This window comes from Grampus griseus (assembly GCF_964374135.1).
Source record: "Grampus griseus genome assembly, chromosome: 6".
Lineage (NCBI taxonomy): Eukaryota > Metazoa > Chordata > Mammalia > Artiodactyla > Delphinidae > Grampus > Grampus griseus.
Window position 1 is genome coordinate 67,760,221 of NC_139000.1, and position 26,832 is coordinate 67,787,052.

The 26,832-nt window shown below is 37.4% G+C and overlaps 1 protein-coding gene and 1 pseudogene across 5 annotated transcripts in view; one reads left to right on the forward strand and one right to left on the reverse strand.

The window, feature by feature from the left end:
• DENND4C (DENN domain containing 4C) overlaps positions 1–26,832 on the forward strand; it is a 128,314-nt gene that overhangs the window by 16,753 nt on the left and 84,729 nt on the right. For all 4 annotated transcript variants that reach the window (XR_014296852.1, XM_082656166.1, XM_082656167.1 and 1 more), the window contains exons 2-4: positions 15,678–15,999; positions 24,506–24,758; positions 25,690–25,759. Coding sequence is in view for 3 of the 4 variants with exons in the window: in XM_082656166.1 (XP_082512292.1) it covers positions 15,695–15,999; positions 24,506–24,758; positions 25,690–25,759 (628 nt within the window). In the remaining variant the exon portion in view is untranslated. The remainder of the gene's footprint in view (positions 1–15,677; positions 16,000–24,505; positions 24,759–25,689; positions 25,760–26,832) is intronic.
• On the reverse strand, positions 7,959–9,428 carry LOC309824153 (cytochrome c oxidase subunit 6B1-like; annotated as a pseudogene). The gene is made up of 2 exons: positions 9,353–9,428; positions 7,959–8,292 (listed from the first exon to the last, which is right to left on the reverse strand). The product of its transcript is annotated as a cytochrome c oxidase subunit 6B1-like (transcript).

A 26,832-nucleotide genomic window follows, 5' to 3' on the forward strand; every position in this document is an offset into this window, starting at 1 on the left:
CCAAGAACATGGTATATCTCTCCATCTGTTGGTATCATCTTTAATTTCTTTCATCAGTGTCTTATAGTTTTCTGCATATGGGGCTTTTATCTCCCTAGGTAGGTTTATTCCTAGGTATTTTATTCTTTTTGTTGCAATGGTAAATGGGAGTGTTTCCTTTATTTCTTTTTCAGATATTTCATCATTAGTGAATAGGAATGGAAGAGATTTCTGTGCATTAATTTTGTATCCTGCAACTTCACCAGATTTATTGATTAGCTCTAGTAGTTTTCTGGTAGCATCTTTAGGATTCTCTATGTATAGTATCATGTCATCTGCAAACAGTGACAGTTTTACTTTTTCTTTTCCAATTTGTATTCCTCTTATTTCTTTTTTTCTCTGATTGCTGAGGCTAGGACTTCCAAAACTATGTTGAATAATAGTGGTGAGAGTGGACATCCTTGTCTTGTTCCTGATCTTAGAGGAAATGCTTTCAGTTTTTCACCATTGAGAATGATGTTTGCTGTGGGCTTGTCATATATGGCCTTTATTATGTTGACGTAGGTTCCCCCTATGCCCACTTTCTGGAGAGTTTTTATCATAAATGTGTGTTGAATTTTGTCAAAAGCTTTTTCTGCATCTATTGAGATGATCATATGGTTTTTATTCTTCCATTTGTTAATATGGTGTGTCACAGTGATTGATTTGCGTATATTGAAGAATCCTTGCATCCCTGGGATAAATCCCACTTGATAATGGTGTATGATCCTTTTAATGTGTTGTTGGATTCAGTTTGCTAGTATTTGGTTGAGGATTTTTTCATCTATATTCATCAGTGATATTGGTCTGTAATTTTCTTTTTTTGTAGTATATTTGTCTGGTTTTGGTATCAGGGTGATGGTGGCCTCATAGAATGAGTTTGGGAGTGTTCTTTCCTCCGCAGTTTTTTGGAAGAGTTTGAGAAGGATGGGTGTTAACTCTTCTCTAAATGTTTGATAGAATTCACCTGTGAAGCCATCTGGTCCTGCACTTTTGTTTGGAAGATTTTTAATCACAGTTTCAATTGCATGACTTGTGATTGGTCTGTTCATATTTCGTATTTCTTCCTGGTTCAGTCTTGGAAGGTTATACCTTTCTAAGAATTTGTCCATTTCTTCCAGGTTTTCCATTTTATTGGCATAGAGTTCCTTGTAGTAGTCTCTTAGGATGCTTTGTATTTCAGTGGTGTCTGTTGTAACTTCTTTTTCATTTCGAATTTTATTGATTTGAGTCCTCTCCCTCTTTTTCTTGATGAGTCTGGCTAATGGTTTATCAATTCTGTTTATCTTCTCAAAGAACCAGCTTTTAGTTTTATTGATCTCTGCTATTGTTTTCTTTGTTTCTGTTTCATTTATTTCTGCTCTGATCTTTATGGTTTCTTTCCTTCTGCTAACTTTGGATTTTGTTTGTTCTTCTTTCTCTAGTTCCTTTAGGTGTAAGGTTAGATTATTTATTTGAGATTTTTCTTGTTTCTTGAGGTAGGCTTGTATAGCTATAAACTTACCTCTTCGAACTGCTTTTGCTGCATCTCATAGGTTTTGGATTGTTGTGTTATCATTGTCATTTGTCTGTAGGTATTTTTTGATTTCCTCAGTGATCTCTTGGTTATTTAGTAATGTAGTGTTTAGCCTCCATGTGTTTGTCTTTTTTACGTTTTTTCCCCTGTAATTAATTTCTAATCTCATAGCGTTGTGGTCTGAAAGGATGCTTGATATGATTTCAATTTTCTTAAATTTCCTAAGGCTTGATTTGTGACCCAAGATGTGATCTATCCTGGAGAATGTTTGTGCGCACTTGAGAAGAAAGTGTAATCTGCTGTTTTTGGATGGAATGTCCTATAAATATCAATTAAATCTATCTGGTCTGTTGTGTCATTTAAAGCTTCTGTTTCCTCATTTATTTTCATTTTGGATGATCTGTCCATTGGTGTAAGTGAGGTGTTAAAGTCCCCCACTATTATTGTGTTACTGTCCATTTCCTTTTTTACAGCTGTTAGCAGTTGCCTTATATATTGAGGTGCTCCTATGTTGGGTGCATATATATTTATAATTGTTATATCTTCTTCTTGGATTGATCCCTTGATCATTATGTAGTGTCCTTGCTTGTCTCTTGTAACATTTTTTATTTTAAAGTCTATTTTATCTGATATGAGTATTGCTACTCCAGCTTTCTTTTGATTTCCATTTGCATGGAATATCTTTTTCCATCCCCTCACTTTCAGTCTGTATGTGTCCCTAGGTCTGAAGTGGGTCTCTTGTAGACAGCATATATATGGGTCTTGTTTTTGTATCCATTCAGCAAGCCTGTGTCTTTTGGTTGGAGCATTTAATCCATTCACGTTTAAGGTACTTATCGATATGTAGGTTCCTATGACCATTTTCTTAATTGTTTTGGGTTTGTTTTTGTAGGTCCTTTTCTTCTCTTGTGTTTCCCACTTAGAGAAGTTCCTTTAGCATTTGTTGTTGATTTGGTGGTGCTGAATTCTCTTAGCTTTTGCTTGTCTGTAAAGCTTTTGATTTCTCCATCGGATCTGAATGAGATCCTTGCCAGGTAGAGTAATCTTGGTTGTAGGTTCTTCCCTTTCATCACTTCAAGTATATCATGCCACTCCCTTCTGGCTTGTAGAGTTTCTGCTGAGAAATCAACTGTTAACCTTATGGGAGTTCCCTTGTATGTTATTTGTCATTTTTCCCTTGCTGCTTTCAGTAATTTTTCTTTGTCTTTAATTTTTGCCAATTTGATTACTGTGTGTCTTGGCATGTTTCTCCTTGGTTTTATCCTGTATGGGACTCGCTGCGCTTCCTGGACTTGGGTGGCTATTTCCTTTCCCATGTTAGGGAAGTTTTTGACTATAATCTCTTCAAATATTTTCTCTGGTTCTTTCTCTCTCTCTTCTCCTTCTGGGACCCCTATAATGCGAATGTTGTTGCATTTAATGTTGTCCCAGAGGTCTCTTAGGCTGTCTTCATTTCTTTTCATTCTTTTTTCTTTGTTCTGTTCCACGGCAGTGTATGCCACCGTTCTGTCTTCCAGGTCCCTTATCCGTTCTTCTGCCTCAGTTATTCTGCTATTGATTCCTTCTAGTGAAGTTCTCATTTCAGTTATTGTATTGTTCATTGCTGTTTGTTTGTTCTTTAATTCTTCTAGGTCTTTGATAAACATTTCTTGTATCTTCTCGATCTTTGCCTCCATTGTTTTTCCGAGGTCTTGGGTCATCTTCACTATCATTATTCTGAATTCTTTTTCTGGAAGGTTGCCTATCTCCACTTCATTTAGTTGTTTTTCTGGGGTTTTATCTTGTTCCTTCATCTGGTACATAGCCCTCTGCCTTTTCATCTTGTCTGTCTTTCTGTGAATGTGGTTTTTGTTCCACAGGCTCCAGGATTATAGTTCTTCTTGCTTCTGCTTTCTGTTCTCTGGTGGATGAGGCTCTCTAAGAGGCTTGTTCAAGTTTCCTGATGGGAGGGACTGGTTTGGGTAGAGCTGACTGTTGCTCTGGTGGGCAGAGCTCAGTAAAACTTTAATCCGCTTGACTGCTGATGGGTGGGGCTGGGTTCCCTCCCTGTTGGTTGGTTGGCCTGAGGCAACCCAACACTGGAGCCTACCTGGGCTCTTTGGTGGGGCTAATGGTGGACTCTGGAAGGGCTCATGCCAAGGAGTACTTCCCAGAACTTTTGCTGCCTGTGTCCTTATCCCCATGGTGAGCCACAGCCACCCTCCACCTCTGCAGGAGACCCTCTAACACTAGCAGGTAGGTCTGGTTCAGTCTCCCCTGGGTTCACTGCTCCTTCCTCTGGGTCCTGATGCGCACACTACTTTGTGTGTGCCCTCCAAGAGTGGAGTCTCTGTTTCCCCCAGTCCTGTCGAAGTCCTGCAATCAAATCCCACTAGCCTTCGAAGTCTGATTCTCTAGGAATTCCTCCTCCCGTTGCCGAACCCCCAGGTTAGGAAGCCCGACGTAGGGCTCAGAACCTTCACTCCAGTGGGTGCACTTCTGTGGTATGTGTTCTCCAGTCTGTGAGTCACCCACCGAGCAGTTATGGGATTTGCTTTTGCTGTGATTGTGCCCCTCCTACCGTCTCATTGTGGCTTCTCCTTTGTCTTTGGATGTGGGGTATCTTTTTTGGTGAGTTCCAGTGTCTTCCTTTCGATGATTGTCCAGCAACTAGTTGTGATTCTGGTGTTCTCACAAGAAGGAGTGAAAGCGCGTCCTTCTACTCCGCCATCTTGGTTCAGCTCCTGTTTTCTTAAGGTTTCTCTCTCTGTTTTTTTTTTTGCGGTACGCGGTCCTCTCACTCTTGTGGCCTCTCCAGTTGCAGAGCACAGGCTCCGGATGTGCAGGCTCAGTGGCCATGGCTCACGGGCCCAGCCGCTCCACAGCATGTGGGATCTTCCCAGACCAGGGCATGAACCCGTGTCCCCTGCATTGGAAGGCGGACTCTCAACCACTGCGCCACCAGGGAAGCCCCCTCTCTCTGTTTTTAATGTCCTGCTTTTTGTTCCTTTTTGGATTGAGTGTATTTTACTATTCCATTTATCTCCACATTGGTTTATTAACTATACATCTTTTTTATTAAGTACTTGCCTTAGGGTTTATTATATGCATCTTTAACTTTCAGCAGTTTACCTACAAATAGTGTTATAGTACTTCATATACTACCTAGGAGTTTTAATTTTGTATACTTTCATTCTCTTCCATTCTTCATTAAAAAAGGGGATAATACTAGTTATACCTTGTTGGGTTGTTAGGAGTATGAAATGAGTTAATGCATGTAAAATATTTAGAACATAGCTCATGCTTTTATTTATATTGGGAATAATAGAACAAGACTTCATTAGATGTTCTTGAATCTGCAGATTGCAGGTTTCTCTTTAACTTGCCTCAACTACACCCAAGACTATTGGTTCTCAATTCTGACTGTATATTACAATTAACTGGGCAGCTTAAAAATTTTTGATGGGAGTGTGCCACCCTCAGAAATTCTTATTTTCTTGGTCTGATTTTAGTAAGTATTCTATTAGATTCTAATGTGTAGTTAGAATAGAGAGCCATTACCCTAGACTTTATCATCAAGATCTATAACTTAAAGTATTTTAAGCATCTAATTCTGACTTCCATTTCTTTTTCTGCCAGCTCACATACTTTGATACCATATTTTGACACTTCTTGGATTCTATCTAGACCACCAGGCCATTAGTCACACAACTCTTGCACTGTCCATCATGCACCTCATACAGTAACTTCTTTCCTTACCCAATTACATTGATTCATTGAATAAAAATGGTAATGCCTGCTAATGTTCTGTACTATTTTGTGGGGTCAGTTTATCATCTCTCTTGTTTCTTCCTTCACTGTAATTAGGGCAAAACTTCAGCCCTGATAAAACACAATTCGTTGCAAACTCTGTGTTCCCTTGAACCTGAGCAGCTGAGTGTGATTGGAGAAAACAAACAACAGTGCTGACTGGTCTCACTTTAAATTTATGGCCACGAATATCCCTTGTGCCCTCAGTACTACCTAGTCATTTTGCTCTTCCACTTTCATTACTAAGAAGACTACTTACTCTCTTTTCTTTCCTTACTCTTTTTTCTCTCTCTTTCTCTCTGTATATGCCAAGTCCTCCATCTGTGCTGCGTTTTCTTGTCTATTTAAGGATTTTGCCTCTGATGTTATCCTTTCTGTGCCCTGCATCATCTTTCTTTCCTGATGAATCATATTTGCAAGCGTAAGAACATGCTGTAACATCTCAAAATCTGTCTTTGTCTGTCTGTCTCTCTGTCTCACACACACACACACACACACACAGACACACACACACACACACACCTTTCTTTCTCATGTAGAGAAAAATTTGTTGCAAAGACTTGCTCATACTTATCGTCTCTATTTTCTTACTTTGCGTTTTCTCTCCAACTCGCTCCAGGCTGGCTCTTCTACACCTTCACCAACTAAACCCATTCTAGTCAGTGTTCTCAGTCTTAAAGTTCTTTACCTGTCATCAGCATTTGACACGATTGATCGGTCCCTAGTTTTGGGAAAACCTCACTTGGTTTTCTGAATGCTATGTCATCCTGAATCTTGTCTGATTTATGACAGTTCCTTCTCAGTCTTGTTTTCTAGCTTCTCTTCCCTTGCCTCAAAAGTTGGAGTGGGGCTTCCCTGGTGGCGCAGTTGTTGAGAGTCCGCCTGCCGATGCAGGGGACGCAGGTTCGTGCCCCGGTCCGGGAAGATCCCACATGCCGCGGAGCGGCTGGGCCCGTGAGCCATGGCCACTGAGCATGCGCGTCCGGAGCCTGTGCTCCGCAACGGGAGAGGCCACAGCAGTGAGAGGCCCGCGTACCGCAAAAAAAAAAAAAAAAAAAAAAAAGTTGGAGTGCCCTCGGCTTAGGCCTTTTCTGTGTTAGTATTTGTCACTTTTTAGGGTATCTTATTTAATTTTGTGGTTATAAGTATCATTAATTCACTATTGACTCCAGCCTTGATATCTTTATCAAACGCCACACTGTATTGGAGTGCCTTCTCCGCTTGAATGTTTTAGTAGGCATCTCAGACTTAACTTGTCCGATACAGAATGTTGGGTGTATTTACTCAAACTTACTCTTTCCTCAGACTTTACCATCTCAATATATGGCACCCTCATCCACCCACTTGGTTAGGCCACAAACTGGAAGTCATTCTTAGTTTCTCTTTTCCCTCATACCTCCAATCCATCAGTAGCATTTTTACCTTTAAACTGTATCTCAAATCTTGCCATTTCTTGTCACTCCCACTCCTTTGCCTTAATATAAGCCATTATTATCTCTCTTTTGGACTGCTACAGTTACCTTCTAACTGCACTCCCTGCTTCTGCTCTTTTCTCCCTCTACTCTGTGTACAGCAACTACTGTGATTTTTTTTTTAAAGACACAGCACTGTCATCTGGAGGCTGCTAGTTGCTTCCCAGCATGTTTAGAATAAAATCTAGAGACCTTACCTAGCCTAAAAGGTCCTGTATGATTTCCGCCTTCACTGACCTCATCTTTCAATAGTCCCCTAAGCTCCAGAACCATGGCTTTCTTGTTGTTCCTCAAAGATCAAGGTATTTACTTGCCCTTAGGCCTTTTAAAAAATTTTCTTCCTGCTTGGAATGTTTTCTGTTGTCATATGATTTAGTCTTTCCTTTCACTTCAACCCCTGCTCAGATTTTTCCTTCTTACTTCTTCAAAGAGATCTTCCTTGACTGCCGTGTAAAAATAAGCACTTCCATTATCACTTTCTTTCCCTATATCTTGCTTTATTTTTATTCATAGCATGTATGCTTTGTGAAATTATTTATTTATAAGTCTATAGTTATTTACTGATTATTTCCCAGCTATAATGTAAGCTCCATAAGGACATGACATTTGGTATTTTCATTGCTTTAATTCCTCGCATTTAGAACAAGGTCTGAGACTCAGTCATAGGTTATTAATGTACCAGTAATGATTGTTTGGCAAACATAAGAGCTCCTTCCCATTAGCCACAAAACTGTAAAATACTTATGAATAATCCTAACAAATTATTGTTAGGATTCTTCTAACAATGTAGAAGATCTGGGTGAGGAAAATCATGAGACTTTACTTAAAGGCTTAAAAAAAAAAATGACCTAAATAAAATGGAGAGCCATACCGTATGCACTTGACTGGAGAACTTAATATTGTAAAGTTGGCTGTTCTCCTTAAATAATCTGGGTTTTAGAGTTGTTCCTAACAGAGATCTCAACTTTTTTCCTCCTGAAACTTGATAAGCTTGGATGAGTAAGCCTGGAAAGTTTTTTTTTTTTTCCCACTCTTCCAATGAGTATGTATTATTAGTTAAGCCATGATTCAGGATCCCAGGGTGGGGATCACCATGTACCCAGGTCCCCCTTCACCACCCTGAGCAGAAGGATGGAGGACAGAAGAGGAGAGGTGGAGCCAGTTCAGATCTTCCCTGGAAACATGCTTTCTGCCCAGCGGTCATCCCAGGTTGACACCCAGGCTATAGGGCAGAGAGACTTGTACACACACCAGTATCATTCACACATGGGGACATCACCTCCTTTAGCAGACATTGCCTTCTCACAGTGGTGGAAGCCTAGGTAGTTCCGCCAGCAGTCCTGGTCTGGCTTTGGTTGGGGAAGTGGCTGTCAAAAGGAGCAGGCTGATAGTTCTTGATTTTGGAGTTGATGTCTTCTGCCACAGAGCTGACTCCTAAAGACACCCCTGAAGCCGCTGGAAGCTCAATGTGACCCTCATCAGAGATGCTAGACAAGCCTGGAAAGTTTTTAAAAGGGTGAAGAGGGAGTTTACCACATCAAAAAACATACAGAACTGTTATAATTAGCTGTGGGTGGTACTAGCTTGGAAATTGGCTAATGAAACAAAATAGAGGTTAGATTTTTTTTTTTAGGATTATATAGGATTTTAGTATATATGATTTTAGTATTTAGTATGTAGATAAAGGTGAGAAAAGAATTCATCAGTAAGTTAACTATTCCATTATAAGTAGATGACGTGATTATACATGCTACAGAGCATTTGTAAAGCAGTGATACCCATTAGGTTTATTTGAGGTGTGTAGGGCTCTTGCAGTTAAGGATCTAGTTAACGTATGCCCTTAGGTCATTTTCTGTTTCATAAAATATTTCCCTCGCTTCTTCATGGATTCATTTTTTGATCTGATAATGTGTTTACCTCTCTTCCTTTTAATTTGTTATTACTTCCACTGTGTATTTAGTAGTCAAATAAACTTAACAGAATTTTAAAAATAAACTGTCATTAAACCGACTCTGAATGAGAGACTGAAGTGCATTAAGTATGTATGTTTTGCTGCTTGGTGATATCTATGGCAGTTCTTAATGGCTGGTTCTTGGCTGTATATGAATTGGTGAGGTTGCCAGATAGCTGAGTTTCAGAAACTTGTGAAGTGTTATTTTACTCTGTTACTTTGTGCTCAAAGTGAATAAAGTTTAGGTTTGATTTAGCTTTTAAAGAAAACAAAGGAAAAAACTCCCTGGGGGAGCATTGATCAGGTCTTTGTATTTCTCTCTCTCTCTCTCTCTGTGTACATATACATATATGTATATACAAATATATGTACATATATATACAAAATAATTTAGCACATTTTATATTCTAGTTTTCCAACATTGTAGAGAGTGTAGCTAAAATTGGGAATATTCAGATTAGCAGTGATGCTTTTCTGTATACTTCTTGAGTTGAAAGCGGTGTTATTTCACTCTTATTTTCATACTTTTTCCACTTTCCTCCATTTCCCCCTATACTTTTGTTGAAACCTCAAAGGATAGGAACTGCTTTAATAAAAACTTTTTACTTTGAGCAAGATTTGGACTACCGTAATGCGCTCCATTATACCCTTCGCTGAGATTTATAGGACCATGAAGTACCATTTACCACATTGCACTTTCTCTTTATGCATATTATTATTATTTTAAAAATCTGTTTTATTTTACTTATTTATTTTTGGCTGTGTTGGGTCTTCGTCGTTGTGTGCGGGCTTCTCATTGCGGTGGCTTCTCTTGTTGTGGAGCACAGGCTCTAGGTGTGCGGGCTTCAGTAGTTGTGGCACGTGGGCTCAGTAGTTGTGGCTCACCGGCTCTAGAGCGCAGGCTCAGTAGTTGTGTCACACGGGCTTTGTTGCTCCGCAGCATGTGGGATCTTCCCGGACCAGGGCTCGAACCCATGTCCCCTGCATTGGCAGGTGGATTCTTAACCACTGTGCCACCAGGGAAGTCCCTAACCAGGTCAATATTTTTTAAATGAAATTTAGAAATTGTTCTTTTCTCGATATTTAATCTTTAGAGTGAATATAGCCTGCTTATGTGTTTTGTTTGAACTTACTAGTGTTCTAGGATTTTGAATTAGTTGCTGATACTTTAAAACTTGGAGATTTACATTAAAAATCTGGATTATTCCAATGCTCGAGTCTGTACAGTCAGGGTAAAGTTGGAAAGGAACTAACTGGGCTCTCTAAGGCCCTGGCAGTTACACTTGGCACGAGAGGTAGATGACTCATGTTTAGGTCACAAGAGTTCTACCCTGGAATGTTGGGGAAAAAAATCCGGATTATTTTGGCTTCCCTTGAAAAGACAAAAAGGAAATTCTGGTTTTGCCCAGTCTGTTTGGCAACAGTTGGATGGATCTGACCAGTAGTGGCTGCCTGTGGTCTCTAGTTCCCACAACTCTTATATCCTGTGTGACCCCTTTAAAGCATCTGTGTTTTCAGCCATTCTTTACAGCCCTCCTTCTTTACAAAACTTTCAGTTGCAGGTGCAACAGTAGAGAATTACACTGCTTTGTGTTCTTAAAAAGAAACTGATTTTATCTGAAATGACTTGCTTTTTCAATTTTGTAGCTCCATGATCCAGCCAGCATAACTGATGTTGATAATGCTTTCTAAATGAAATCACTAAGGTGCTATTTTAAATTGCTTTAATGTAGCAAATAACTTTGATAATACTCTAGTTTCTTTGTGGTTTAAACAGTGTTCATTTTTCACTCTGTATGGCTTGGAACACCAAGGAACACATAGTTTTGAACCTTTAAAAAACTCTTTGTGTTACAATGAGAGGAATTTTGTAAACTACATTTAGCCTTGTAAATTGAAGTTAATAGTATTTTGTTGATATTAACAGTATTTATTAAAATGTATGCCATTCTAAACAGTAAGGTGAAATGAAATTGATTCTGAAAGGTTATCTTGGCTATAGTTGGAAAATGACATCTAATGATATTTAACTATATATCTAAGTTTTTAATAAATATTTTAATATTTTTTAAAAGGTTTTGTTAATACAGACTCATTTTTACCAGAGATAAAGAAGGTCGTTTTGTAATGATAAAAAGGTCAGTTCATCGAAAGGATGTAGTAATTCTAAATAGTTATGCCCTTAATAACAGAGCTTCAAAGTACGTGAAGCAAAAACTGATAGAACTGAAAAGAGAAATCAACAGATCTATAATTATAGTCAGAACTGTAGTTTGAATACCACTCTGTTAATAATTGATTGAACAAGCGGACAAAATCTGCAAGGATATATAGATTTGAACAACACTAATAACCTTCTTGACCTCTGTCCAACAACAAAACACACATTCTGCTAAAATGCACATTGTATAATTATCAAATAGACTATATTCTTAGCCATAAAACTAATCTCAATAAACGTAAAAGACTTCAAGTCATACACAGTATATCGTCTGAGCACAGTGTAATTAAGTTAGAAGTCAGTAACCGAAAGATTCTTGGAAAATTTCCAAGTACAAAATTTGGAAACTGAAAAACATACTTTAAATAGCCCATTGGGGGCTTCCCTGGTGGCGCAGTGGTTGAGAGTCCGCCTGCCGATGCAGGGGACGCAGGTTCGTGACCCGGTCCGGGAAGATCCCACATGCCGCGAAGCGGCTGGGCCCGTGAGCCATGGCCACTGAGCTTGCGCGTCCGGAGCCTGTGCTCTGCAGCGGGAGAGGCCACAACAATGAGAGGCCCGCGTACCGCAACAACAACAACAAAAAATAGCCATTGGTCAAAGAAAATAAGAAAGAGAAATTTAAAAATATTTTGAACTGAATAAGAAGAAAACATACCTGAATCTGTGGGATGCCACTAAAACATTGTTGGGGGGGGGTGCATTTTAGCTCTAAATACCTACATTAGGAAAGAAGAAAGATCTCAAATCAGTGGCCTCCTCTTCCACCGTAGGAAAGTAGAAGAAGAAGAGCAAATTAAAGTCTACATAGGGACTTCCCTGGTGGTCCAGTGTTTAAGACTCCGGGCTCCCAATGCAGGGAGCCTGGATTGCATCTCTGGTCAGGGAATTAGATCCCACATGCCACAACTAAGAGCCCACATGCCGCAACGAAGATCCCGCATGTGGCAACAAAGATCCTGTGTGCACACAACTAAGACCCAGCACGGGCAAATAAATAAATAAATCTTAAAAAAAAAAGTCTACATAAACAGAGGAAAGGAAGTAATAAAGTTCCAAGTAGAAATCAATGAAATACAAAAGTAATAGAAAAAAAACAGTGAAACTGAAAGCTGGTTCTTAGAGAAGATCAATAAAATTGACAGTTTTCTAGCCAGACTGATCAGGATAAAAAGAGAGAAGACACAGACTTACTGATATCAAGAATGAGAGATGTGACATCACTACATAATCTACAGATACTAAAAGGATAATAAGGGAATATTATGAAGAATTTTATACAGTAAATTACACAACTTAGATGAAATGGACAAATTCCTTGCCATAGACTCAATGTGTGTGCCCTCTCCCAATTCTTATGTTAAAACGTTATCCCCAGTGTGATGGTATTTGGAGGTAGGACTTTGGGAGGTGCTTTGGTCATGTGGGTGAAACCCTCATGAATGGTATTAGTGTCTTTCTAAAAGAGACTAGGAAGACCCCTTGTTCCTTTCCACCCTGTGAAGTTACAGTGAAAAGACAGCCCTCTATGAACTAGGAAGCCAGCCATCACTAGACACTGAATCTGCCAGTGCCTTGATCTTGGACTTCCCAGCCTCAAGAAGTAAATTTTTTGTTGTTTATAAGTCACCCAACCTATGGTATAGCAGCCTGAATGGACTAAGACCTTCACAAACTATGAAAGTTTACTCAAGAAGAAATACGTAATCTGAATTGCCCTATGTGTTAAAGGAAATGAATTTATAGTTTAAAACCTACCCTCAGGGCTTCCCTGGTGGCGCAGTGGTTGGGAGTCCGCCTGCCGATACAGGGGACGCGGGTTCGTGCCCCGGTCTGGGGGGATCCCACATGCCGCGGGGCGGCTGGGCCCGTGGGCCATGGCCGCTGAGCCTGCACATCCGGAGCCTGTGCTCCGCAATGGGAGAGGCCACAGCAGTGAGAGGCCCGCGTACCGCAAAAACAACAACAACAACAACAAAAAAAACCTACCCTCAAAGAAAACTCTAGACCCAGATAATTTCACAGGTGAATTCTATCAAACATTTAAGGAAGACATAATAACAATTCTATACAAACTCTTCATGAAAATTGAAAGGGGGAAAGTCTTCCCGACTCATTCTGTGAGACTGACATTACCTTGATGTGAAAACCAGATAAAAGACATTACAAGAGGGAAAAAAAACAAAACAAAACTATAGACCAGTATCCCTCATTAACATATATAAAATTTCAAACAAAATTTTAGTGAACAGAATCCAAGGATGTATGAAAAGGATAATGTATGCATGGAAAATAAGCACATGAAAAGGTGGTCAACATTACTAGTTATTAGAAAGATACAAATTAAAACTATAGCTAAGTATCACTGTAGACATAGTAGAATCTAGTTTAAATTAAAACGACTGACTTTATAGAGTGTTGGAGAGGATGTGGAACAGCGGCACTCTCATATACTGATGATAGGAATGTAAAACGGTATACTCACTCCAGAAAACTATTTGGCACTTTTTTAGAATTGCATATGCCTACCAGGTGATCTAGCCATTCCATCTTAGAATTTACCTAAGGTAAATGAAAGCATACGTGCACACGGCTTGTACATGGGTATTCATGATAGCTTTATAATAGCCCCAAACTGAAAATAACCTGTATGTTTATTAACGTGGGTGAATGGATAAACATTTTGTAGTATATTCAACAGTGGAATATTACTCAGCAATAAAAATGAATGAACTTGATATAAACAGTAACATGGATGAATCTCAGAATAATTACAATGAGTGAAAGGAGCCAGACAAAAAAGAATATACTGTATGATGTCGTTTATATCAATTCTAGAAACTAATCTACAGTGACAGAAAGCAGGTCACTCCTTGCCTGGGGAGGGAGAGATGATGAAGGGGTACAAGAATATTTTGGATGTTGATGGATGTGTTCACCATCTTGATTGTCATATGGTTTCACAGGTGTATGCATTTGTGAAAACTTACCAAACTGTACTCTTTAAAATATGTGCATTTTATTGTATGTAAATTATACCTCAGTAAAGTTATTTAAAAAGCACATAAAATCCATAGAAATATTTAAAATTCCAGGGACTTTCCTGGTGGTCCAGTGGGTAAGACACTGTTTTCCCAATGCAGGGGGCCCGGGTTCAACCTCTGGTCGGGGAACTAGATCCTGCGTGCATGCCGCAACTAAGCGCCCACATGCCGCAACTAAGACCCAGTGCAGCCTAAATTACTAAATAAATGAATAAATATTTAAAGAAAATAAAATTTCAAAAGCTTAATTTTATTTTTAGAGGTATTGAGTTTAAAGATAATAGAAATCTTGACTCAGTGTTCATATTCTCTAGGTTTCTACCATGTATTACCTAAGTCTCTTAATATGTATTTTTTTTAAAAAGAAGCTGCTTTTTATTAATTAATCTATTTATTTATTTATTTATTTATGACTGTGTTGGGTCTTCATTTCTGTGCAAGGGCTTTCTCTAGTTGCGGCAAGGGGGAGCCACTCTTCATCGCGATGCACGGGCCTTTCACTGTCGCGGCCTCTCCTGTTGCGGGGCACGGGCTCCAGACGCGCAGGCTCAGTAGTTGTGGCTCACGGGCCCAGTTGCTCCGCGGCATGTGGGATCTTCCCAGGCCAGGGCTCGAACCCTTGTCCCCTGCATTGGCTGGTAGATTCTCAACCACTGCACCACCAGGGAGGCCCTGTTAATATGTATTTTGTATAACTTTGTCTTCTTTGGTTATGGTTTTTTATGCTCTGTCTGGTATCTATATATGAAATAGTTAATGACCCCTAAACTTACTTAGTTTACACAGTGTTGACATAAAGTTTTTTAACTATAGGGACAGACTCCTGATTGGATTAAGAGACTGGTTTAATTATGCTTATTACTAGTACCTTTATCTTTTCTGTTAGACTTTTGAATAATTCATGATGAACTCATTTCGTTTGTTTAAATGTGAAGTTCGCTCTAGGAATTCTGTAACTCAAAAGAGAATGACATTTAAAAAATAGTATGAATTTTGTTCATTATGTGCATTTTGCTGAAAGGAAATCACCGTAGCCCACTTCTGATAGTTTGATTATCCTTAACAGGGCCTTAGGCACATAATAGGATCATAGTTGCATTACAAATGAATCGATGCTGTAAACTTGTACTTCATACTAGGTAAAAGCTGACAAGATGATATCAAAACAAGCTTCTTGGGTTTCCCTGGTGGCGCAGTGGTTAAGAATCCGCCTGCCAATGCAGGGGACATGGGTTCAAGCCTTGGTCTGGAAAGATCCCACATGCCGCGGAGCAACTAAGCCTGTGTGCCACAACTACTGAGCCTGTGCTGTAGAGCCTGTGAGCCACAAGTGCTGAACCCACGTGCCACAACTACTGAAGCCCACCTCAATGAGAAGCCTGCGCACTGCAACGAAGAGTAGCCCCGGCTCGCCACAACTAGAGAAAGCCCATGCGCAGCAGTGAAGACCCAACGTGGCCAGAAATAAATAAATTTATTATTATTTTTTAAAAACAAATATTTTTTTTAAAAAAACAGTCTTCTACAGAATAACAATTTGATTATAAATCCAACTGGGAAATGTGCCTGTTAATCACTTGTTAACTCAGGAGTATTTTAACTTAGTGAGTTAGGATAAAGCATTTTATTTAATTGATGTCTTTTTTTTTTTCTTCCTCTCTTCTAGGATATATAGAAGCAGCCATGATAGAAGACAAAGGGCCAAGAGTGACTGACTACTTTGTTGTGGCAGGTCTCATTGATACATCTACTCTTTTGGATCAAGAAATAAATCGTTTAGATACTAAGTCTACTGGACCTAAAGCTCCAATTACAGATATTGCAGTTATTAACAAATCAGCTGGGGAAACAGTACCTGAGGGTTACACCTGTGTTGAAGCCACTCCGTCAGCTCTGCAGGCAAACTTGAACTACGGAAGTCTGAAAAGCCCAGAACTGTTCCTCTGTTATAAAAGAGGGAGAGATAAACCACCCCTTACTGACATTGGGTACGGTGACTTATTTTCTTTTGCTATAGTGAAGAGAATAAAATTTATTTAAGGTTCATGGCAATAGAAATTCAAAATCCTTGATAGTTCTATTATTATTTGTTACTTCAAAATCAAGTATAGTAAGATATATGTATCTCTGTCCATCCTTACTGAATTTCTCTGTATAGGATTGAGTCATTAGATTATTTCCTTTCAAAAGTATATTGAAATGAAGGCGTTAGAGCCTGAAATGTGATTTCATTTCTGTTTGTACATATCAGATAAGCTTATTAATTAAACATAAAAGAGCAAAAAGCTATAATAAAAGACAGTATATTTTTAAGGAGCTAGTTGGGTTACGCGATGAGCTTTTGTGAAGCTCTGAACTCATTTAACAAAGGAACATTCCTGTTTTAAAAAATACAATTGGGACTTCCCTGGCAGTCCAGTGGTTAAGACTCCCTGCTTCCACTGCAGGGGGCACGGGTTTGATCCCTGGTTGGGGAGCTAAGATCCTGCATGCCGTGAGGCATGGCCACACACACACACAAAAGATGAAAAATACAATTGCACTGTGTGGTTTTTAATGCCAGGAGCAAAGCATTTACGGTTTAGAAGGAGTATAGTTGTTATGAGGTATTTAGTGTCTAGTCCACAGCCAATGAAGATCATTCTTCTGTGTAAAAGCTTTTTCTCCAAAAATGTCTATGTTGACTCTTCTTTATATAAGATGTGCTTTTAGAATACCTGTAATACTTTAGCATATATACATGTCATGTATTAAGCTCTTCTGCTCATTATAATTACCATCAGTTAGTACAAACATATGTATTTGAGAGCATCTTGGGAAATTTTCAGGATCAATTTGTTCATTTATGCAAAACATGCAGTTGGAATTTTGATGGGTATTGCATTTAATCTGCATATCAATTTGGGGGGAGTATTGCCATCTTTACCATATTAAGTCTTCCAAACTATATGAGTTTTCTTTACATTTATTCAGGTCTTATTTCTTTTAGCACTGTTTTATGGGTTTTAGTGTACAAGTCTTTCACCTCCTTAATTAATTTTTAAAAATATTTATTTAATTTATTGGGTTGCGCTGGGTCTTAGTTGTGGCAGGTGGCTTCCTTAGTTGTGGCTCGCCCAGCTCCTTAGTTGTGGCATGCAGACTCTTAGTTGCAGCATGCATGTGGAATCTAGTTCCCTGACCAGGGATCAAACCCAGGCCCCCTGCATTGGGAGCACAGAGTCTTAACCACGGCACCACCAGAGAAGTCCCTCCTTAATTAATTTTATTAAATATTTCATTCTTTTGGATTCTGTTATAAACGGGATTATTTTCTTAATTTCTTGTTCGGATTGTTCTTTTTCGGATGTGTGGCAACACAGGTGGGTTTTATCAACTTCATGTGTTAATCTTATACCCTGCAATTTTGCTGAATTTGTTAGCTCTAATAGCTTTCTTGTGGATTTTGGGGGGACTTTTTATTGTATAGGATCATGTCATTTGCAAATAGAGATAGTTTTATTCCTTCCTTTGCACTTTGATTTATCCCCCGCAAACACGCCCCCCCTTGTCTTATTGCTCTGGCTAGAACTTAACAGTATAGTGTTGAATAGCAGTGGTGAAAGCAGGCATCCTTTTCTCATTCCTGATCATAGGTGGAAGGCTTTCAGTCTTTCACCATTGAGTATGATGTTAGCCATGGGTTTTTCATAAATGCTATTTATCATGTTAAGGAAGGTCCCTTCTATTGCTGGTTTTATGAGGGCTTTTACCATAAAAATGTGTTGGGTTTTGTCAATTGCCTCTTCTTTTTTAATTGATAACGATCATGTGGATTTTCCCTTCATTTTATTAATGTGATGTATTACATCGTTTGCGTTTCTTAACATTGAGTCCCTCTTTTAATGTAACCATAATACCACACCTAAAAAATGATTAATTCTTGAATATCATCATATATCCAAATTACCCTGATTGCCCAACGAAATGTTTTTTTTTAAAGAGTTGGTTGCTGGTGGTTCTGTTCATAGTTGTTCTGATATTAAGAACGGTAGTGAGCTGCTACATTTGACCACCACTTGTTTTGCTCATCATTTCCTTTACTGTTCCAACAGAGCTCTGGTGAAATTGTCCCAAGGTCCTCATTATGTTCAAATTTCCAAAGCCAAAGGATGTTTTGCCCTTATCTTACTTTACTTTAACTCCTTTAGTATAGTACATATCACCCTATTTAGCGTCTACAATTTTCCTTCAAGTCAGTACAGTTGCAGTGGGGGTCATACAACTTTATAAGATTAGTGGACATAAGAGCCAGTTTAGAAAGGATGGAGCATGATTGGGAATTGGAGTTATAGAGGCTTCTTTTTGAAAGCGTGACTTGAAGGGAAAGAGAAGATAGTTATGGGCCTTGCTATTTTGTCATGGTCCAGTATTGTCCATAGGGCCTGTGAGTGTGTTAGAGAGTCAGAATCTCAGGCACTGCCCTAGATCTACTGAATCTGTATTTTAACGAAATCCCCAGCAGCAATGGTTTAGGATACCTGGAAGGTGAGGGGAAACAGAGTCCAGGGCTATTTTTTAACATTTCTCCCAGGAGAGAACCTTGAACATCTTTATATTGAAGGGAAGAAACCAATGGAGAAGGAAGGGTTGAAAATATAGGACTGAGAGGTTTTACTGTCAGTTCTTTTATTTTCTCTGTGGTTTTCTTAAGAAGATAGGTAATATCCATAATAGGATGGGTATAGGATAAAAGTTTGATAATATTCATGTCAGTTGAAGGGAAACCAGCCCCAGGGACTTACTTGTGTTCCAGCCCTCACTGTTCTCTCTGTTAGCCATCCTTTAAAGGTTATCTGTTCACATCCTCATCCCCAGACCTCCCACCATATAGTTGTAATTAAAAGGGTATAAGTCTCTGAAAGATTGTTGTTCCTTGTGATTCAGGGGCATAACTTAAAAATGATGACTTAGATAATCATACTTAGATGCTTTCAGGTTGCAAGCGGCTCTTTCATATATATCTTGCAGTTCCCTAAGGCTTCTAATTTCTGTTGACTGATGCAGGTTTGCTTGAGCGTGCGGTCGTCTTTTAGCTGATCATGGTGGTAAAGTTTCTCTCCAGATCAAATAATTGTTAATATCTGGTGATTTGGTCTTTTCTCCCCTCTTTCCCCTCAATTAAGCATACTAGTGAGGTTTGGAAAAACCTGTTAGCCAGTATAAAGACAGGTACCCATCTCATTCAACTAAATATGAAACAGAGTTGTCAAACTTTTGACCTTTTGGACTGTTTTATAAACAAGATGAGATATTTATAAAAATAACAGTTTTTTTTTCCCTGGAAAAGATGTTAAGTTACAATATGTAAGATCTGATATTCCCTCATAATTTCAAATACTCCATAAAGTGTAATTTAATCAGGTCACTATATTATTGTATATGTCAGATGTGTTTTTTGAGATAAAGAATCACAGACTATACAAAGTTTTTATCTTCCTTCACTTATCAGATTGATTGACTTTCATATGAATTTTTTTTTCCAGCACTTTTGGTTTTTGAAAAATTTCAAACATACGGAAAAGTTAACAGAATATTGTAATAAACACCAGTATCCTTTTCTCCTAAATGGTAAACTGTAGTATAATGAACAATATGCTGTCCATCTAGATTCAACAAATTAACATTTTCCAATATTTTTGTTAAACTGAAGCTATCATAACAATTCTCCTATGAATACTTCACCATGCATCCCTTAAGACATGTTCCTAATGACCATGGTATATAGAAAATTAATAATTCCATCATATTTTTCAGCATCCACTCCCTAGCCAAATAGTTGCAGTCATCTCAAGAATGTTTGTTTATAGCTTAAAAAAAAAATCCAGGATCCTGTCGTGGCTCACCTGTTGTATTTGGTTATTGTACCTCTTTAGTCTGTTTATCTAGAACATTCCCCAACATTTTTCTGTGATATATAGGCATTTTGAAGAGTCTGGGCCACTTGTTTTATAGAATGCCCTACATTCTAGATTTATCTGATTGTTTCCTCGTCATTTAACTTGTTCCTTTATTGTCAGTATTTCCTGTAAACTGGTGTTAGGTTTAAAGTCTGGGTTAAATGTACATTAAATATTTTTGGCAAGAATACTTACAGGTAGCGCTAGCATCAGAAAAGCATGTAGTGACAGATTGTCCCATAATTAGTGATGCTAAGTTCAGTCACTTGGTTAAAATGGTTAATGGCTTGCTATCTATTGTAAAGGCATTTTTATTTTTTCTGTTATTTAAGTAATTTGTGGAGTTGTGGGCATTGTTTAAATATCTTGTCCCCTAACACCTTTTCACTTACTGTTTCCATTGGTCATTGCCTGAATTAGATCTTGTATGGGGGGATGTAAAATGAGACTTTTCTAACACTGTCATTTAAAAAATACATTTTTAATTGGCATTTTATCATAATGAAGAGCTTTCCTATTCTCTTGGCCTCATTTTTTTTTTTTTTAATGTGGTACTTGGGCCTCTCACTATTGTAGCCTCTCCCGTTGCGGAGCACAGGCTCCGGACGCGCAGGCTCAGCGGCCATGGCTTACGGGCCTAGCCGCTCCGCGGTACGTGGGATCTTCCCAGACTGGGGTGCAAACCCATGTCCCCTGCATCGGCAGGTGGACTCTCAACCACTGCGCCACCAGGGAAGCCTGTCATTTTTTTTAATGAGACAGATTTTTAAATTTTCTTTGAGTATAATTGAGGAACTGAATTTTAATTTATTCCGTTTGATAAAAATCAATTGCAATCCTCATTCTTTTTGCCCAAATTGTCCCAGGTTTGGCCAGTGGGAGCCCTTTCCGGCTGACTGCTATGTCAATCAAAATTTGGAGCTATGTGTATTCATTGTTACTGAGGTGTCTATTCTTTATATAAATAAATATTTATATAAATCATGAGTTCATACTCATATTTCAACTTCAAATTTTAACATTAAAATCTTACTGAACTCATTTTGGATTGTATCTTGTTTCTCTTAGCTGAAAATCTTGGTTTCTAAATCATAAATACGTTACTTATTTATCTTATTTACATAAGGTAATCTCAAGTTATAGTATCAGTTTTACTACCAATAGTAATTCTGTTACTGAGTTCCTTGTCCCTAGAATAAAACCCATTAAACATTTACAGAGTACTGTGTTAAAAAATTATATGAAATAGTTTTTCTATGTGGTTATATTACCAATTTGCTATGCAGTTAGGGTCATTTGTTCCTTTTTGTGTTTCATTTGTTTTAAAATTCTTTTAATATGGAAAATATTGTTGCGGTTCAGAACACATAAAAAGATATATTTAGAGAAGTATTGCTTCAGTTTCTGTTTCCTCTACTCCTTTCTCTATACTTTCTGCCCTCCCCTCCCCTGTTGTTTTGTTTCTGATTTATCCTTTCAATGTGTGTTTTTACAGAAATAAACACATGTGTGTGTATAGTTTTATTTCTTCCTCTTAAACAAAATGCAGATACTATGTACACTATTTTATACTCTGTTTTTTCACCTAACACCATCTCCTGGGAACCACTCCATTTCTGAAAATGGAGATCTTTCTCACTCTTTTTTTTTTTTTTTTTTATAGCTTTGTAACACTTATTTGTGTGGATGTATCATACTTCATTCAGCCAGCCTCTATTGATGGACATTTGGGTTCTTTCCTATCTTGTGCCCTTAAAGAATGCTTTGGTGAATAATGTTGTGCATATGTTGTTACATATTTGTGGAGTTATAATTTTCAGGTAGATCCTAGAAAGGAATTGCTGGGTTAAAAGATACATACATGCATAATTTTGTTAAATGTTACCAAGTTTCCCTCCATTGTGATTGTGCCATTTTATCCTACCATCATCACTGTATGTGAGTGCTTCTTTCCCCACAATGCCATCAACAAAGTATGTGATAAGATTTTTGAATTTTTGTCAGTCTCACAGTAGAGAAATGGTATGTCAGAATAATTTTAATGAGGTTAAGTATTTCTTCAGTGTTTAAGGACCGTTTTTTCTTTTGTGAACTGTTAATGTCTTTTGGCATTAACTGTTTGTTAATGTCTTTTTTAAAAACAGGTTTTTGATTAATTTATTCTTTTAAAATTCAGGATAGTGGTTTTCCTTAATGATATAGTGCTTGGAAGGGAGAATAATGAGAACCATTGGTGATTGTCTGTTTTTTGGTCTGGAGCTGTTTATACCGGTTTGTACATTTTATGCCAATAAACCGAGCAATATGCTTAAGTAAAAAAATAAAATAAAATAAAAACAGGTTTTTGGTCTTCTTCTTGTTTTTTTTAAATGAGATTTTTATGTGTTAGGAAGATGAACTTTTTGTAAAAGAGTCATCAGATGTTTTCTCTAAGTTTATTAATTTGTCTTTTTTTTAAATTGAAGTATAGTTGACTTACACTGTTATGTTAATTTATAAGGTATACAGTGTAGTGATTGAATATTTATAGATTATACTCCATATAAAGTTATAAAATGTTGATTATATTCCCTGTGCTGTACATTACAGCCTTGTAACTTATTACAAGTAGTTTATATCTCTTAATCCCTTTTACCTATTTTGCCCCTTCTCCATTCCTCTCCCCTTATAATTTGTCTTTTGACTTGGTTTACAGCGTTATTTTGTCATGTAAAGTTTATTTTATGAAGTTTATTTTCTTACTCTTTTCTTTTATTGCCTCTAGATTTTGAGTCATAGTTACATTTTTCCTACTGCTAAGTTTTCTTTTAGTATGTTTTCATTCTTTACATTTACATATGTGATCCACTGGGAGCCCTTATTGTGTATAGTGTGAACTACAGATAGAATTTTGTTTGTTTATTTTTCCCAAATGGCAATTTGCTTATTCAAGCACCGCTTATTAAATTAAAAAGTCCATCTTTCCCTCAGTGTATTGAGGTGTCACCTTTATCATATACTAGATTTCTGTTCATTGTTCTTTCTATTTACTCATTTGCCAATACTATTTTGATTTAAATATGGAGGCTATTATAGTGTTATATTTAGCTGGGCTTTAACAACTTCATTGAGCTATAATTCACATATCGTACAATTCAGCCATCTAAAGTGTACAGTTAAATGGTCTTTAGTATATTCACAGAGTTGTGTAGCCACAGTCCATTTTAGAACATTTTCATCACTCTGAAAAGAAACCTTATACCCTTAGCAGTCACTCTCCAATACTCTTTCCTACTCTCTAGTCCTAGGCAACTACTAAATTACTTTCTGTCTCTGTAGATATACCTGTTCTGGACATTTCATGTAAATGCAGTCATACTATATGTGGTCTTTTTTGTCTGGCTTTTTTCACTTAATATGTTTACAAGGTTCATCCATGTTGTACCATGTATCAGTACTTCTTTGTTTTTATTGATCCATGATATTGTTACATGGCTATACTACAATCTACATATCCATTTATTAGTTGATGGACATTTGATTGTTTCCACTTTTTGGCTGTTGTGGATAATGATGTTATAAGCATTTGTGTACCAGTGTTTGCATAGATGTGTTTTCTTTTCTCTTGTGTATATACTGAGAAGAATCTATGTTTATTTTTCCTCTTGGGTCATGTGGAAAATCTATGTTTAACCCATTGAGGAACTGTCAGACTGTTTTGCAGAGCTGTTGATTTCTACCAGCATTGTATGAGGATTCCAATTTTTCTGACACTTGTTATTATCTGCTTTTTTATTCTAGCCATTCCCATGAATGTGAAGTGGTATCTCATCGTGGTTTGATTTGTAGTTCCCTAATGGCTAATAGTATGTTCAAGATCTTTTTATGTGCTTTCGGACATTTGTATATCCTCTTTGGACAAATGTCTATTTAGATTCTTTGCCCATGAAAAACAAAGAAGGTGTTTTATTTTATTTTATTTTATTATTTATTTATGTTTTGCGGTACGCGGGCCTCTCACTGTTGTGGCCCCTCCCGTTGCGGAGCACAGGCTCTGGACGCGCAGGCTCAGCGGCCATGGCTCACGGGCCCAGCCGCTTCACGGCATGTGGGATCCTCCCGGACTGGGGCACGAACCCTTGTCCCCTGCCTCGGCAGGCGGACTCTCAACCACTGCGCCAACAGGGAAGCCCAGTCAGGGGATTTTTAAAGGTGAAATTTTGACAGGAATTATGAAGGTAAATTTTGTGAAAACACCTGAATACTAGATAAAACTTCTGAGAATTGACCTGAGGATGATTGTGGTATTGCCCCTTTTTTGTTTCATATGTTTCTTGTAATCAATAAAATCAAGTTGTTTGATCCTATTTACACTTCTAAAATTGTATTCTAGCTGTTGAAAAATAGTAGGAGATTTATAATTCCCAAAGTAATTATTTTAGTTTTGGTTTGCAGTTAACATTTGGGAAACAAAAGGGGAGACCAAAAAAAATTTATTTTGTTCTCAAGGAGAAAACTAGCCTTAACCTGACATATGTTAACTTATCTATTTATTTCTTCCCTCCCTGCCATGCAGAGTTTTATATGATGGGAAAGAAAGACTAATTCCAGGATGTGAAGTGATCCAAGCCACACCCTATGGTCGCTGTGCCAATGTCAACAATAGTTCAACTACTTCACAAAGAATCTTTATCACTTATCGAAGGGCTCCTCTAATTCGACCCCAGAATTCGTTGGCTGTAACTGATATCTGTGTTATCGTAACCAGTAAGGGAGAAACCCCTCCTCATACCTTCTGCAAAGTTGACAAAAACTTAAACTGCGGAATGGTAAGAATAAAGTTTCATTTCCAAAATTTCATATGAAAATTTAAAAAAATTTTTTTGGACTTCTCTTTATTATTGGGCTTATTATTTACTCTCAGTTTATATTGTCATGACTTTTTTATTACTTTTAGCTCTCTAATTTTTATGGTTCATAATAACTTAAAAAAATCCTTAGCTACCTGATGTTTTAGAATAATTTCATCCAGAAAATAGATGCTTAAAGTCAGGGATTTTTTTTTTTTGATATGTACTAATACATTACACTAATATACAGGTTTTGTTAGCTTTTGGGTTTTAGTGGTGTCTTCAAGGACAATTACAGGGAGATTGGGTCAAGACACCCTTTATATTTATTTATTTTAAATATTGTAGTTTTCGTATTTATTTTAAAAGGGCTCTACTGAAGAAGAAAATGCAACATATACATTGGATTTATAGTTTTATGACACTAAAGTTTACTGTTGGGTTATGTTTATTTTGAAAAACAACTTAAAGGAAATTAATATTAGCTTAAATGAGGTATAGGCAGAGATGACCCATGCACCCAAGGCTATTAGTCAAGACAGGTTTGCCTCTGGAGATAATGACTTCATAGCATCTAGTGACCCCAGTCTTCCCTAGTTTGGGCTCAGCACCCACGTTTTGTGCTGTTTCTTTCAAATAGAGGCAGCCTCTGCATGATTACAGAATTGTAAAATTTTTGAAACAAGCTTTGCATCAGTTTAATTTTCGTGGCAATGTTTTTTTATTCCTTTTCTTCTAGTGTTTTCAGTTTCATGTTTTGCTATATTGTATACTATATATAGTCTGTTTGATAAACATGTTTTAAATAGACTTCCTTGAGGAAATAATCAAAATCTTTAGAAGACATTCAACAAAATCAATTTATTATCACTCTTTTGTCTTTTTTTTAAACCTAATTTATATTTTACAGTGGGGTTCCAGTGTGTTTCTGTGTTATAAGAAGTCTGTGCCTGCTTCTAATGCAATAGCATATAAAGCTGGTGAGTAAATGAGAAAAAAAAAGGTCTCTGTATTGTTGCACACTAACATTTGGTTAGAAGAGACAGTGTATGCTCCCTTATACAGTTTGTGGAATTGATCTATTCATAAATTGAATTATCTGTAACTTTAGCATGTAAAGGCATAAGTTTTCCTAAATACATTACATACTACAAGATACATTAGTATTACCCCCCACCAATAAAAATATACTGTTAATGGAAAATTTTATTCCAAACAAGCATTTGTGGAATAAACATTCAATTTTAGTCTACACTAATAGATTTAATAGTTGAGTGGAAAATATTTACTCTCTGACCTTTTATATTTTGGCAGTCAGAAAGGTGTCAAACTACATCTTTACTTCTTATATATTTCCTTCTCTTATCTCTGTGTGTCTGATTTGAAACCACATGTTACTTGCCATGAAAGGTGGAGTTGCTTCCTTTCTCCCTTGTTGCAAAGAATCAGCTATATGGAAGAGAGGAGGGCCTGAGAACCTTTTCTGCCATGAAGTGTTTGAGAAATCTATCGCCACATTCTTAACTGCACAGTAAAGTGTCAAGGGCTGTAAAGATTTAAGTGTGACCTCTTCATCCCACTGGTATGGTGGGATAAAAACTGAAAATACAGGTATGCTCCAGTTGTAAATAGAAGAGATACTGGAATACTTCTTTGTGAAAAGAAGCAGTGTCAATTACTTTTTATTGTGCACAATTTTTGGAATAAAGTTTCACTTCAGGGAAGTCAGGCAAATCCATATATGAGAAATCTTAATTGTCCTCATAAAGACATTCATACTAATGTATCAAACCATTTAATATAAAAATAAAGGCAACAATTAACAGTTATAAATTTCAGTATCACTTTAAAATGTAATACTGTTAATATTGCTGTAATGTGTTGATTATATATGATTTACTTAGAAGTTTTTTTTTCTTTTTGGTGGTGAGAAAGTGTCACTTAAAGAAAACGTATAGAAACAAGTTTTGTGAAGGTGTTCAGGTATTTGATATAAGACATATTTTAGAATAAAGAATTTTGTAGACTGAATTTGGACTCAAAATTCTGCTAC